The sequence below is a fragment of the Pinus tabuliformis genome, chromosome 2_1 (assembly GCF_031772625.1).
Source record: "Pinus tabuliformis cultivar Carrire ecotype Pingquan chromosome 2_1, CPIR1, whole genome shotgun sequence".
Lineage (NCBI taxonomy): Eukaryota > Viridiplantae > Streptophyta > Pinopsida > Pinales > Pinaceae > Pinus > Pinus tabuliformis.
Window position 1 is genome coordinate 78,743,141 of NC_142299.1, and position 15,407 is coordinate 78,758,547.

The window sequence follows — 15,407 nt, forward strand, 5'->3', positions numbered from 1 at the left end:
GGATTGTTTCAATATGAAAATTAAACATGGTTAACCAGGGGCAACCATGTTTTTTATAGGGTTTAATATTATTCCCTTAGGATTATAATCCCTTGGGTTTTTAGTATTAATAATATCAATAATCCCTTAGTTTTATAACATTAATATGAAGGGACTAATAATTATCCTTTGGGTTTAATATTATTCCCTTCCATTTATAATATTACTCCTTAAGATTTATAGTATAAATCTTGTGGGTTTAATATTTATTAATATATAATACTATATTAATATTTATTAATACAATATTTTCTTAATAAATAATTAATATTTAATATTAGGGCTTATACTATAGGTTTTATAATTACGACTTTTAATATTGGGTTTGGTATTATGGTTTATAATATGAAGTTTATAATATAGCATATATGAAAATCAACCATGGTAAAACATGGTCAATGATGTCTATTTTAGGGTTTATATACCTAGGGCTATAATATTATTCCCTTGGGTTTAATATTACTCCCTTTAGTTTATAATCCTTTGTATTTTTAGTATTAATCCCTTGGGTTTATAATATTAATCTGTTGGGTTTATTAATCTACGAGTCTATTTTCATAGGGTTAATAGTATTCCCGTGGGTTTATAATACCTTGGGGTTTTATAATTAGTCCCTTGGGTTTATAATATCAATCAATTGGGTTTATTAATCTAAGGGTTCATATTCCTAGGGTATAACAATTTTCATAGGATTTATAATATTAATATTTGGGTTTAATATAAATCCATTAGGCTTATAATCTTGGCCAACCATCGTCCAAAGTCATAATGTGACAAAGATTTTTTCAATATGAAAATCAACCATGGTCTAACGTCACATTGTTACAAATATTGTCTCCATATGAAAATCAATCATGGTCTACCATGGAAAACCATGGTCCAATGTTGCATTGTGACAAATATTAATCCTTTTTATTTTTAGTATTAATCCCTTGGGTTTATAATATTAATCCGTTGGGTTTATTAATCTACGGGTCTATTTTCATAGGGTTAATAGTATTCCCTTGGGTTTATAATACCTTGGGGTTTTATAATTAATCCCTTGGGTTTATAATATCAATCCCTTGGTCCAATGTTACATTATGAAAACCATGGTCATCCATGGTCAACCAAAGCCCAACGTCATATTGTGACAAATATTGTCTCAATGTGAAAATCAACCATGGCCAACCATTGTCCAACGTCGCATTGTGCCAAACGTTGTCTCAATATGAAAATCAATCACGATCAACCATGGTCCAACATCGCATTGTGACAAAGATTGTGTCAATATGAAAATTAACCATTTATTAGTCCCCTAAGTTTACTATTCCCTTGGGTTTATAATATCAATCCATTGGGTTTATTAATCTAAGGGTTCATATTGCTAGGGTATAACATTTTTCATAGGATTTATAATAGTAATCTTTGGGTTTAATATAACTCCATTGGGCTTATAATCTTGGCCAACCATCGTCCAACGTCATAATGTGACAAAGAATTTTTCAATATGAAAATAAACCATGGTCTAACGTCACATTGTTACAAATATTGTCTCCATATGAAAATCAATCATGGTCAACCATGGAAAACCATGGTCGAATGTTGCATTGTGACAAATATTGTCCCAATATGAAAATCAATCATCATCAACCATGATTTCCTTAGGGTTTATAATATCTATCTTAGGGTTTATATACCTTGAGTTTATATTATTGATCCCTCGAGTTTAATATTATTTCCTTGGGTTTAAAAATATGATTGTGTTAATTGGTGTTCAATTGATAAAAAATTCTATTCTATATGGTGATATCTTGATTTATTGGATGAACTTGCTCTTTTTTTTCATACCAAATACAAAACTATTTCTTGTAAAGTGTTTGTAGTATTTCCTAAAATAAAAAATTATAGATATTAGAAAGTGTCTGCATTAATTGACCATTAGAATTCACCCATTCTATAAAAGGGACATTACAATGCGCCCCCAAAAAGTTGATTGACCTAACAACCTCGGGGCCCATAAACCTTTTGGCATTACATCTTCTAGGGTTAGGTTTTTTTACCTCTATGGTTTCTTCTTTATGTTGAAAGGTCATTATTTTGGCCTCTTGTAATGGATTTTGCAAATGTGCATAGCTGCCATATCTCTATATTCAAAGATAGTTACCACCATTATAACCAGTTTGTGTTCTACAATATTTTACCATTTGAAGTTGGGTTTTCTTCATATTATTGTAATTTTTGTTAAATTTCTCTACGTGTGTTTCATTTCCTTTCCTAGCTTCCATTCCATTCCTTGTACAACCCAGATCAATCATGAACTTAGCCTTATAGAGAACTTAGGATATCATGACAATCAAGGCCATGGATTATGAACTTGCCTCCAAATTAGGCCAAATATGGTGAATATTTTGTTGATTAGTGAAAATAGAAACAAGCATGTTTCAATTCATCCGTAAAAAGTGTCTTATATATCTTCCCATCAAAAACTAAGACAAAATATAGTAAAAAACATCAATTTATCAACTAGGAAAATTCAACAAGGTAATTCCAATAGTCCCTGTAGCATGAGGTTGTGACTAATTATAAACTATTTTATCATATGTTTGATGATGTTCATATTAACAAAGTGGGTGTGATTTGTCCCTTAGTTATTAGATGAGATCCTAGAAAATTAATGCCCCATCTCTTAAATGGCATGTGAGAGGGGGGAATATTTAGTGGCATGTGGTCATGTTGGTGGAGTTATCCCATGTGCTAATATATGCAATATTTATGTACCCAAGTATTCATATAATTGAATATAATAGGTCACCATATGTAGTTTGTTGAAAGGCACATTGGCTACCACACTTATATGCTTTTTTTCAAAATTTCAATGAATTGATTAGGAAAAATAAATCTTACTCACATTCTATTATCAAATTTATATATTACTTTTGTAATGTTGATTTATAAGAGAAAAAATATTGTGATAATGTCCAAACCTTTATAGAATACTCTTCTAATCAAGTTCCAGTAGTTGAGAACTAATAGACATCTTTGAGACCACCCAAGTCATTTTGTGTGTAAATTTTGAACAATTATGTATCAACAAAAGTGTCTAGAACCTCTTTTTTCTAACATAAGGCGATGAAAAAGTTGTGATTCATAAATACATGCCTATTTCTTAGCTTGATAATAATAGCGAATTCATTTTGAGATAAAATATTTTTTCAATTAATAAGTGCCCTAATAAGAAGGCTTGGATGGAAATATAGTTTGATTCGTAGTGATCAACACAAAATTGAAAATTTGGGTTCGGAAAGGAAATGGAAAAATTTCTAAATGGAACATACATCCTTCTGAATAGTTTTATGGTTCCTTTAAATTGCATTTAGCTTCCTACTAACATAATATTGTCAATGTTGTTAGCATACAATTGTCTTAATATATTCCAATAGCAATAGAGATGAAAGATCATGTTCCCCACAGGATAGACTAAAATTGGCCCTTTCATAGTTTTTCACTTATGGGTTTCAATAGTGGTATAATATGGTTTAGTCCATTCAATCTTCACCCCTTTTAGTAAAAGGAGAACCATTGGTTGGGGGATGTGGGGATAGCCTCATATTAACTTATGGTGGTAGTAAAATTTAGAAATACACAAAACATATGTTGGTGTAGGAATTTCGTATAAGACAAGGCTCCCCAAGCACTAGTGAAGGTCAATTTGTACATATTTCATGAGAAACTAATAGCGTAGTGAAGGTCATTTTGTACATATTTCATGAGAAAGCAATAGTTACTTTTACTTGGATAATACATCCAAATAGATAGCATCTTAGAACCTATAATTTAGGTGATCTATATTGGTAAAAGGTTAATTTCCTTTCAGATACAACTAGTTAAAAATACGGAAATGAATATGTACTGTAAATTTTCCATTCATTTTCCTAAATATAACTAGATTAACGACCCGTGTAAAATATCTAATTGGTGCAATAATCATATTATATAATTTATTCCAATATTAACTTGGGAGTAATGGGTATTTGGTTTTATTTGTATGGATTTACCTCTTATTCAAAGAAATTTTGTGTTTGATTATGAATCTTTTATACTTTTAAACTCACCATAATTCAAGACAACATATGCCTAATTTATCAAGAAAAAATAGTATTAGAATCAAATAAAAATGAAAAAACATATTGAAAATAATAGATAAAATGTTTATAATACATGGTATTAAATACATCATCTTTGTTCTAAGCCAAGCATAAGTCAAGCAATGCTTGTTTTTAGTCCTCCTTGGAAACGTTGATCAAGATTTGCATCAATCTCTTTTCTACCTCTTCCATACGCTCTACATATAGGGAAACAATATCTTGTCCATGTTCTCTAATTACTTCCCCATCTTTATCTATTAATACCATCCATGGAATGTCATAATCAATAAAGCTTAAGAGTTTTTTCAGTTTGTCTTTGTCATCTCTTTTAGACACTTCTTCTTTTAAAGAATAAAAGTGTGTCCAAAATCTTATAGCCTCATGTTCCAATAAATTTAAGAAAGGCATCTCCTCCATCTCAACTTTTTCCATATCAATATTTTGCAGTGGACAATAATGAACATAAGTGGTATCTATAAGCTTTGATCTTTTTATCTCATTGAAGCCAAATTCAGTGATATAAATTATATGATTGTTATCAATAAACTCTATTAATATGTTCCTTAATAAAAATGTAAACTCCTTTATAGATATTCAGCCTTTTATAGAGCCATATCCACCAAATAAGCATATCATTTTTTGTTGAAGCAATGCCTCTTTTACCTTTCAGCATAAGGAAAAAAATTAATCTTAAAACAATAATAAATCATCTATTTAAATTTTTTTAACTTATTATTTTTAATAACAATATATTAAGAAAACCGATTAGTTTGGGATTAATAGGTATTTGGTTTTGTTTGACTGGACTTATGTCCTATTTCAAAGAAATAATGTGTTTGATTATGATTCTCTTATACTTTTGAACTCACTACAATTCAACACAACGCAACTTTGAATCAACAATAAAAATTAATAATGACAAAGAACATTATTATTGTGAAATAAAAATGAGAAAACATATTGAAAATAATAAATAAAATGTAGTTCATTTATAATACATAGCATTAAATACATCATATTTGTTCTAACTCAAACAATGCTTGTTCTCTGTCCTCCTTGGAGCCCTCGATCAAGACTTGCATCAATCTCTTGGCTTTCTCTTCCATACTCTTTGAAAATAGGGAAATCATATCTTGCCCATTTTCTATAATTATTTCCCCATCTTTATCTATTAATATCATCCATGGAAAGCTATAACTAATAGAGTAAAAGAGTTTTTTCAGTTTGGCATTGTCATCTCTTTTAGACACCATTTCTTCTAAAGAAGACAAGTGTGTCCAAAATCTTATAGCCTCGTGTCCCAATAAATTTAACAAAGGCATCTCCTCCATCTCAACTTTTGGCATTTCAGGATTTGGTAGTGGACAATAACCAACAGAAGTGGTATCTGTGAGCTTTGATCTTTTTGTCTCATTGAAATCAAATCCATTGATATAAATTATATGAATATCAGCAATAAACTCTATTAACACATTCCTTAAAAAAAATGTAAACTCCTTCATAGATATCCCTTCTTGAGAGTCATCTCCACCAAATAAGCATATCATTTTTTGTTGAAGCAATACCTCTTTTACCTTTCAAAATAAAGAAAAAAATTAATCTTAAAACAATAATAAATCATCTATTTAAATTTTTTTAACTTATTATTTTTAATAACAATATTAAAAAAACAAATATAAATTAAATACTAATCGTTAATTTATCATCCCAAAAAAAATAGAAATAACAAAACAACCTTTAATCTATTAAAATTTAAACAAACAATGATGGACTACTCACCTTATGCCATACGCTTTCTTGATTGTAGAAAAGAAGCTCTAAAGTAGACGTAGTCTCTATTTGAGACCACTCTTCCTCCTCTAATTCTTTAATTTTGTCCACCGTAAAGGGATAAGCCTTTGGACCCCACCTATCTAGCAAAGGCAGTACAGGTTTATCAGCTGTAAACACTTTCCCATTTGGTTCTATTACCGTGATTATACTCATGTACATTATTTTAGGCTCCTCTCCCCATAAGTCATATCCTTGGTCCGGTAGACACCCTTTAATGAGGAAATACTTCACTGCTCTGCTTAACATCCATGGATTTTGAAGGACCAACCACGGAACATCTCCTGAGAACATCTCCAATGTTCTATGTGTATTTGGGTGCACAAGTGGAATTGATATAACTTCTAAATTAAATGCCTCTTTCATTGTGTTATACAGTTCCATCAAAGACCCCAAACGAATATCATAACACATGTCAAGAGGCCTGATGTCTAACAAAATCCTCTTTCCTTTCAATTCATCCACTCCGCAGCTACAAGGTTTGGAGCTTTCATTTGAAGCGCCCTACAATTATCAATGTCAACAAAATAAAAAGAAGTTAATAATGTGACGCGAAATTCGTAAATTCTGTTTTAAAAAAGAAATATAACAAAAGTCAGAACTTAATACCTTCTGTGATGCATAATTCTTTCCAAAGATGTGAGCGCTTTCCCCCTTTCCAGTTGGAAACAATTCTCTTAACAACTCTATATTACTCTCTCCACTTCTTGCTTCAAGTTCCTTCAACCTCTCGTAACTTCTACACTTACCCAACAAAAATTCCTCCACTTCACGGCTTGTCAAAAATTTCCAGCAAGGACGATAATCCTTAGCACCCTTCTCGTCTCCCGCTACCTTCGTTCTCATCTCAAAATAACAGTTCGGATCATCTGGATCTTGTTCTTTCTCTTTATCTGCAACATCTAACAGAGGGGCGATTTTCCCTAACAAATCAGCAATGCGACCAAACCCCTCCCGATGGCCCACAATTTTACCCTTGACTTTCAAAGGCAACTCATTAAAATTGTGGCCCATATAAATTATTTCAAATTTTGTTTGTATTTCATCTATCGTTTCTTCAAATAAAGGCCACGGGAAATCATAATCAAAATCCTCATGTATATGAAAGATGACAAGAAAGAGGGAGTCTGCAGAAAGATGGCGAGACAGATGGAATGGCTCTCCTTCTCCATTACTGAGAAGGCTGTCGAATTCTGTTAACAACTCCTTTTCTAGAGTCGCCTTCCGGTCCTCCGACAAATCCTGAACAGAAATCTGAAATCAGTACAAAGTAAAAAAAGATACACAATCTATATTCATTTTAAAAGTTCACATAAAATACATGCAATAACACGATTGGTATATAAATATGGATGGATGGATGTTATGTTAACCTGTCCTGTGAACACTGTAAAAGACCCTAATGGAATGCCTTCTCTTTGAATTTCTCCCCATCTTTTCACCAACATTTGGCTTTTCTGGATGTTTACCAACTGTAATGTTTTTATCTTCACCACCTTGTCCATCTCTTTCCCTTCCAACGAGACGCAATCTTCTAGATATAATAGTCGCAATGAGGCAAGACACTGAAAACAATCAGGGAGTGCTTTCAAACTGTGGCACCCATTCAAGTCTAAAGTTTCTAAGGAGGCGAGGCAGTGGAAGTCATTACACAAATCTTCAATGTTTTTGCACCCTTTTAAATCCAGCCTTCTTAAATTTACTAATTCCCCAAATCTGTCTGGAAGCTTCTTTAAATTGCTACACTCCTTCAATGAAAGATACGTAATAAAGGAGAGGTTGCAGAACCCATTAGGTAGTTCTTTTAAGCTTGAACAGCCAGACATATCCAGTGAGGAGGCCAACGACTTTAGCTCTCCAATGCTTTCTGGAATACTTCTTAATTGGCTGCATCCCTCCAAATCTAATTCAGCAAGTGATGTTAAGTTTCCTAATCCATGAGGGAGATCTAGTAGCCTCTCGCAATAGGATAGATCCAATAATTTCAATGCTGTGAGTTTCTCAAAATTACTAGGAAGCACTTTTAGATTCTTGCAACCCTGCAAATTGAGTTTTTCCAGAGAAATCAATGATCCAAAATCTTCAGGCAATTGCATTATACTCGAACAGTACTCCATTCTGATTACTCTTAAAGATTGGAGCTTTGAAATTGAGGCTGGTAACTCCTGTATAGATCTGCAATATGAAAGTGTGAGTTCTTGCAAACCACGTACTAGATCACCCAGGTCTTCAGGCAATTTTTTCAACGCTACAAAGTGGGTCAATCTAAGTATCCGCAAATTCCTGAGATGCTGAAGATCGCCGGAAGAGATTTCGAAGGCATGAGAATGTGACCTTCCATCAAACTCCATGTACCTAACACTCGAGGGAATCTGCAAATTATTTGTGACAAACATAATCAAATTGAACCATTAAAAATAATAAAACTATCTCACACACGAATTCATTTTTCGAAGAAAATTGAGGAAAGAGATATTGGACTAAATATTTAAAAGAGACTTGCCTCGAGGAAATTCAAATCCCTTGGTTCATACTTCAAATATTTCAATTCCGTTGACCGGGACACATCAAAGGGAAGATGGGGAACTGCAGCTTGTAGAAAAACCAACTTTTCAAATTTTTGACTACATTTGTCCTCTACTTTTATCAAGTTCCCCAATGCAAGAACTCTTATCGAACTGCACAACAACTCCAATTTTGAGGCTGATATATCTAATAGATCTTTATTATTTTCACTCAGCCATATACCTTTGATCTCTGGAATATCCTGCATGATATAATTAAACAGAATTGAGTAGTTATCATAATGATAGAAACATATTATGGAACAAAATTAATTTCATGATTTGATACCTTCTTATTTAGCAGCTCCTCAACTTGCTTTCCACTGGTGAATGTGAATCTCACTCCTTCTGTCTTTTTCAGACCGATTGACAAAATGACATCGTGTACAACAACAACCCCATTTGTGCCTCTGCTGACAAGTGATCTACTTTCCAGCATTTTCAATTCCATCTTTCCCACAATATCTGCCACTGTGTCCCAGTCCCATCCTTTAAAAAAGGAGCAAATGTCCAGAAATGGATCTCTGGATCTCTCAGGGAGATAGTCGTATGCAAAGAGGTAGGACTCTATTTTCCCAATTTCAGTGTCCCATTTTTCTCTCCCTTCCATCAATATTCTATAAGCTTCGTGTTTATCCTCTTCTGCATGTATGAATCCTCCTACCACTTTCAAAAGTGCTGGAATTCCGTCATATGACTGTACAATCTGATTCAATTGGTTAGAATTTAGTTGGTTGTCCTTGATTTCTTTCTTCAAAAGCTGCATAGCTTCTGTGAGATGAAGGCCTTTCATAGCATAGGGTATTGTTTTCACTTTTAACGCTATGCGCACATCTCTTTCACGTGCAGTGACAAGCAGCCTCACCTTCTTGGCCTTTTCCATATCCGTGGGCAAAAGCTGCTCAAGCTCCTTTCGCCCCAAAACATTATCTATGTAGATAAACGCGGGCACTTTCTCTAACATCCTGCCCACTTCTCGCTGTCCATCCCCCTCACCTCTAATATCTGGAACCGTCTCTCCTTTTTCCATCAAATCTTTTAAGATCAATTTCTGCAACTCTACTATATCTGGCTTTGAATCGATATGTTTGAAGAGTTGAACTTTAGAATATTTACATCCTTGAATCTCAGCGGACGAAAAGACGGCATCTGCAAGGGTGCTCTTACCCATTCCGCCTAATCCATGCACCATAATTGCAATGGCATTTTTGTCACTCGCCCATTCCAAAAGATCGATAATTTCTTTTACCGACTCCTCTATTCCAACTGTTTCAACGGCATTAATTATCAGATCCATGTTTGTGGGAAGAACGAATTTAAAATAAACAAATTATTTCAATCATATATTCACCTGCATTATCCGGATATCTTCTGGAGAGATGGGGTTTCTTGCGGTCAATGGCATCTAGAATACAAATACCCATCTGGGTATTAATTTGCCTGTACATGCGATCTATCTTTTGACTAAAATTATCCAGATCACCCTTGTTTACTGGGGCTTTGAAAAACCTGTAATAAGTCAAGGAAAGTCATGGTCATGGTCATCCATTAATTATGGAACACGTGGACTTTTTTTAGATGACGTGATGTAAATTTTAATGAGTAAAGGTTTGAGTTGTAATGTGCAGGTTATTGTATTATAATTTTTTGAGCAGGTTTGTCTCTATCAAATATTTTCGTATAACATTTTATATTTTTAAGTTTTAAGTTTTATATTAATAAATTATTACTATTTTATCATTATAAAATGTAGTGTTCCAAAACGTGGAGTATTAAGAAATGGATTATGTGATCTGGAAAACCACTCAAGAACCTGATGGATAACGAAAGCTTGAAATCTAATTTTTTTTCAAAATCAATTAAATAATAAAAATATTTTAATTCACCAAATTAAAATTAAAAGTTTATTTTTTCAATATTTTATATTAATAAATAATAATTAAAAAATTAGTTTTTTAATATTTTATATTAACAAATAATAAATGACGTGAAGTTGTTTAGTGATAAACTAAATTAGTTGGGAGACTAAAATCCGGGGATTTTTTGTCCTAAAAAATATGATGGTAGGAGTGTTTGAATTTTGTCTCTGAAGGTGGAAATGGATTCAGCACCATCAAAAATTCTAAAGCACCCAAAATCTTGAAGCTTGAAATTTGTACTTGGGATTTCCAAAAAAAAATTCCCCATTTTACCAAAATCTCGCCTAAAAATCCATTGTTTTCTAGGCCAATTTACTTCATTTTTAGACTATGTTTATTTAATACATTGTTTTTTCTTTTCATGTTAATTATAGTTTTTTATTTTTATTATTTTTTAAATTTCTAATCCACAAATATTCACTCAAATCATTATTTTAATTTTTCACTTTTATGTTATTTTTTGAGTAATATTTTTGTTCCTTATTTTCAATTTAAATATCTTTTATCAATCATTACTTTATTTTTAATAACTTTGCTCACTAAGCTAATGTGGATTTTCATAGTTGTTCATATTGTTAGAGATTTTTGGGACTAAAAATGTGGTATAGAATATGAAGAAATATAACCATTGATGAAAAATTAATTTTGAAGAGATAAAATTCAAAGGAGGGTCAACGGTCAAAGTGTTAATTTTCACATTGCTTTTAGCCCAATTCAATTCTTCAATTAGCAATCTTTTCAATAAAAATTAATCTTTCCAATCATTAAGAGTAATTGAACATAGAACAACAAATGCAATGACAAAGGAGACAATCAACACATCAACAAGAGACATCGGGTTTGGTCAAAGACTAGGGGAAAACCCCACAAGGGGGAAAACCCTTTGAAAAGTATTCTTCTATTAGAATGTCATAAAATGTTCAACAAAGAGTACAATGAGCCCTATACAAAATCATCTAACAAAATAACCCAATAACATTCAAAATTATGTTTCTAGCATCAATATATATCAAACACAACTTTTCTAGTTTGTGGTCAAATTTAGCCCTAAATCCCAACCGCATGGAGGAAGAGGTGTGCATGTGGCTAGGACCTTCCAATTGCACCCTTGAGCCTGTTGGCCTGCAGTTATAGCTGAAAATTTCCTTTGACAAGCCTACAGTGGTGACCGAAAACCCTAGAACATGTGCGAGCTTCAGACCCTGTATTTTTGGACCTATGTGAACCTCTTTCCTCAACCCAACCTCAGACCTGTGCGAACAAATCAATGAAGAAGAGAAGAAGATGATGCTTGGGGATGTCCAAATGAGCTTGAGGTCACTTGTATTTATAGGCTTCCAAGGGTGACCAATTTCCTGTTAGGGCCAACCTATCCAAATGTGCATATGTGGGCTTTTCTTCATAAGAACACATTCCCTGGTCCAAATTGAGTGCTTCAATAGTAAAAAATGGTCCTCTCGAAAAAGAGGAATCTAGTCCCATGGTTGCAATTTATCATTGAGTTGAAAAATTAACACTCCCTCTTAGCTAGGGACAAATTCCAACTGCATCATGTCATGTGTATCACGCCGTCATATCATGTCCCTTCTCTGCTCAACTCTATCTGCTGAAACATTCTCAAATCTGAAGAAGAAGAATCTGGGAGCATTAGCTACCACTCTCTATAACGTTAGAGAGCATATCGCAATCTGAGAACAATATCAAGGAGCACATCTCAACCTGAAACTACATCGAGGAACATATCTCAATCCTGAATCTCATGTGGGAGAAAAACACCTTCAACCCCATATCTAGGTGATATAGGGGAGCACATCTCAACCCATCCTATTGCCAACTGATATTCCCAACAATGACCCTCAAGAGTCATGTAGTAGAACACCTGCATCATAATAAACTTGGGTTGTACACCCCCAAGTACACTCTCAACCTGTTGGCGAAATATGGAGCAGTAATCCCAACAAGCCTAGTTTGTGGGTATGATGCCAACTGGGGTATATTATGCAAAGACCAAGATAGGGGAGAAACAACTCTAGCCCTATGTAATAGATAGGGGAGCAACATATACGAACCTTTTGTCCAAAGATCCCTCAACCCTAGGAGCCCTCTATCTCAATTCCTCACACTAGGAGCTCAGACAGTGGGGAAGAGTTAGCTTAGTGTTGTTGATCAGTGATGCCCCTTATCAGAAGGGGTCATATCCATTAGTCCAAGCTGCTCTAGGAAGACCAAGAACTTCCCTTTCAGAAAATCCTTGGTGAGAATATTTGCAATCTACTCATTTGTCGATATGTGATGGCGTCTAATGGCTCCTCTATGCACCATGTCTCGAATGTAATGATATTGAATCTCTATGTGCTTGGAGTTGTCATGAAATACATGATTATTTGTGAGAAATATCCCACTCTTGTTGTCACAATATATCATTGTAGTGTCTAGGACCTACACCTATAGCTCTCCAAAGAGCTTCCTCAACCAAACAGCTTTGCAGCTAGCTGTGCTAGCGGCATTTTACTCTGCCTCGGCGGGTACTCAATGCTACAAACTTTTTCTTCCTGCTCATCCTAGATACCATGGAAGATCCAAGACTAAAACAACATCCAGATGTACTCTTCATGTCGACAATGTTTCCTTCCTAGTCAACATTGGTATATCCATGAAGTCGAACATCTTCGGCAGAATATCTCAAACCAAGGGTGATCATCCCATGCAAATATCTCAAAATGTGTTTGACAGTGATCCAACGTGCATGGAGAGGCTTAGTCATGAATTGACACAATTTGTTTACTACATAGCATATATCTGGATGGATGTTCACTAAGAACAGCAAAGCCCTAATCAATTGTCTATACTTGAATGGATTTGCCAAATTGCGTCCTGCAGCTCCTCCACATAATTTCTTGAAATTCATTTCCATCGGTGTGGGAAAGGACTTGCATTTTTTCATTCCAAATCTCTCCAATAGCTTCATGACATATTTTCCTTTTGAAAGGAAAATCTCACTAGGCCTTTGCCACACCTCAAGGCCTAGAAAGTAGTGCATGAGTCCAAATTCCTTCATCTCGAATTCAAAGGCTAGCTCCCTCTTACACTCTATCATTAGGGGCTCACTACCTATCAAGAATAGATCGTCAACATATAAAACCAAAATCAACGACATACTTTGGACTACTTTGAAGTATAGGTTGGGAGCAACATTGCTTCTTGTGAATCCCAACTTCACCAAATAATTGTCTATGTGGGCGTACCATGCTTTGGGGGCTTGCTTCAAACCATACAATGCCTTCTTCAACTTGAAAACATGTGTCTTTCGATCCTCTACTTCAAATCCTTGTGGCTTATCAATGTACACTTCTTCCTATAGCATGCCATGGAGGAATGTTGTCTTCACGTCCATTTGATGAAGGCTCCATCCTTGACTAGCAACAAGAGAAACTATCAAACAAATGGTTGTATATCAAGCCACAGGTGAAAATATATCATCATAATATTCTACCTCTTTCTAGGAGAAACCTCAGGCTACGAACCTTGCTTTATATTTCTCAATGCTACCATCAACTCCATGTTTAATCTTGAATAACCACTTTGAAGTCACAACGGATTTCCTGTCCGATCTCATCACAACATTCCATACATCATTCTTCATAATTTATTCATATTCTTTGGCCATAGCATCCTTCCAAACTTGTTCTTTCATGGCTTCTTCAAAGGTGGTAGGTTCTACTTGAATCATAATACTCATGGCTGCAACATATCCCGGGTATCTGCATGGCTTCTTCCTTTCTCTAAATGATATTTGAATGGGAACTCATCTTTCATCATCCTTTAATATATCATGGAGCCAAAGTGGCCTTTTCCTGGAAGGAAGATCACATGGAGGATCTAAGGGTCCATGGGCTCCATGGGATCATCAAAAATATTTGTCTCGGATTCAGGCACGGAAGGACCATCTAGAATATCCATATCATCATTCTTCTTCTCAAGAGGAGGAGTTGGAGGAAGGTCCCTTACTTTCCTAAGGGAAACATCTTCATTGAGTGTTACATCCCTACTAATTTCAACCTTCCTTTTGTTGAAGAAAAGGGTAACTAGGTTCGGTATTTTTCAATGTAATTTTGATCTTTGTACTTGTCAAGAAAAAGAATTATTATTTTTATAAATTATATGAATGAGTTTCTTGCTCATTCCATAGGTCTAGGAAAGTCAAAGAGTCAAAAGAAAATTGAAGAGCTCTTCATGAGACTATGTGTAATGTGTATGGGTGAAACTGAATGTCTAGAAAAACCCTCCAAGACAAGCACAATCCTCAGGATGAAGTTAACTAGCAAATGAACTAAATAAAAGTCATGTCGGATTGCAAATAGAGACACATATGTTCACACTGGCACGTTGGCTTAATATGTGGGTCAAACCACTATAAATAGGCATGTAAGTTCAAATTAAAGTCAAGAAATTTCAAACATCTCTCTGCAACTCAGATCTCTGAAATCTCAGACAAGTACAGGGGTCTGCAATCCGCATTATAGAAGGACACATTTTTGGATGTCTCTGAAACAGTCTCAGTGTAGGAAGATCTCGGTGTGGGAAGAATACTATCACAGTCTCAGTGGATATCAACAGTATTTGCATATATGTGATGAGAAGGATCTCAGTATTAATGTCTCGGCATGGTTAAGGATCACGATGATCCCACAGTAGAACACACAGTCTCTACATATCTGTTATGAAGAGGATGATACACTCTTGACATACTCACAGTCACAGTCTCATTGTAATGATAAGAACCTCGATGATCCTATAGTAATGTTCTCTATCTTGGCATACATTCTAAGTACAACTATACTCTCATAGAAGTAATCATGTAAATACACTCATGATCTCGACGAAGACAAGGTCAATGGACCTAGTTGACATGGTGATGATCTCAGTGA

General features: G+C 34.3%; 1 protein-coding gene across 1 annotated transcript in view; it reads right to left on the reverse strand.

Moving 5' to 3' along the window:
* Positions 1–5,126: 5,126 nt before the first annotated feature.
* Positions 5,127–15,407, reverse strand: part of LOC149198862 (uncharacterized) — a 33,451-nt gene continuing 23,170 nt past the window's right edge. The window contains exons 4-10 of the mRNA XM_089402188.1: positions 9,912–10,069; positions 8,850–9,826; positions 8,500–8,763; positions 7,370–8,368; positions 6,606–7,238; positions 5,946–6,500; positions 5,127–5,740 (exon numbers count right to left, since the gene is read on the reverse strand). Of these exons, the coding sequence (XP_089258314.1) occupies positions 5,180–5,740; positions 5,946–6,500; positions 6,606–7,238; positions 7,370–8,368; positions 8,500–8,763; positions 8,850–9,826; positions 9,912–10,069 (4,147 nt within the window). The 3' untranslated portion in view covers positions 5,127–5,179. The remainder of the gene's footprint in view (positions 5,741–5,945; positions 6,501–6,605; positions 7,239–7,369; positions 8,369–8,499; positions 8,764–8,849; positions 9,827–9,911; positions 10,070–15,407) is intronic.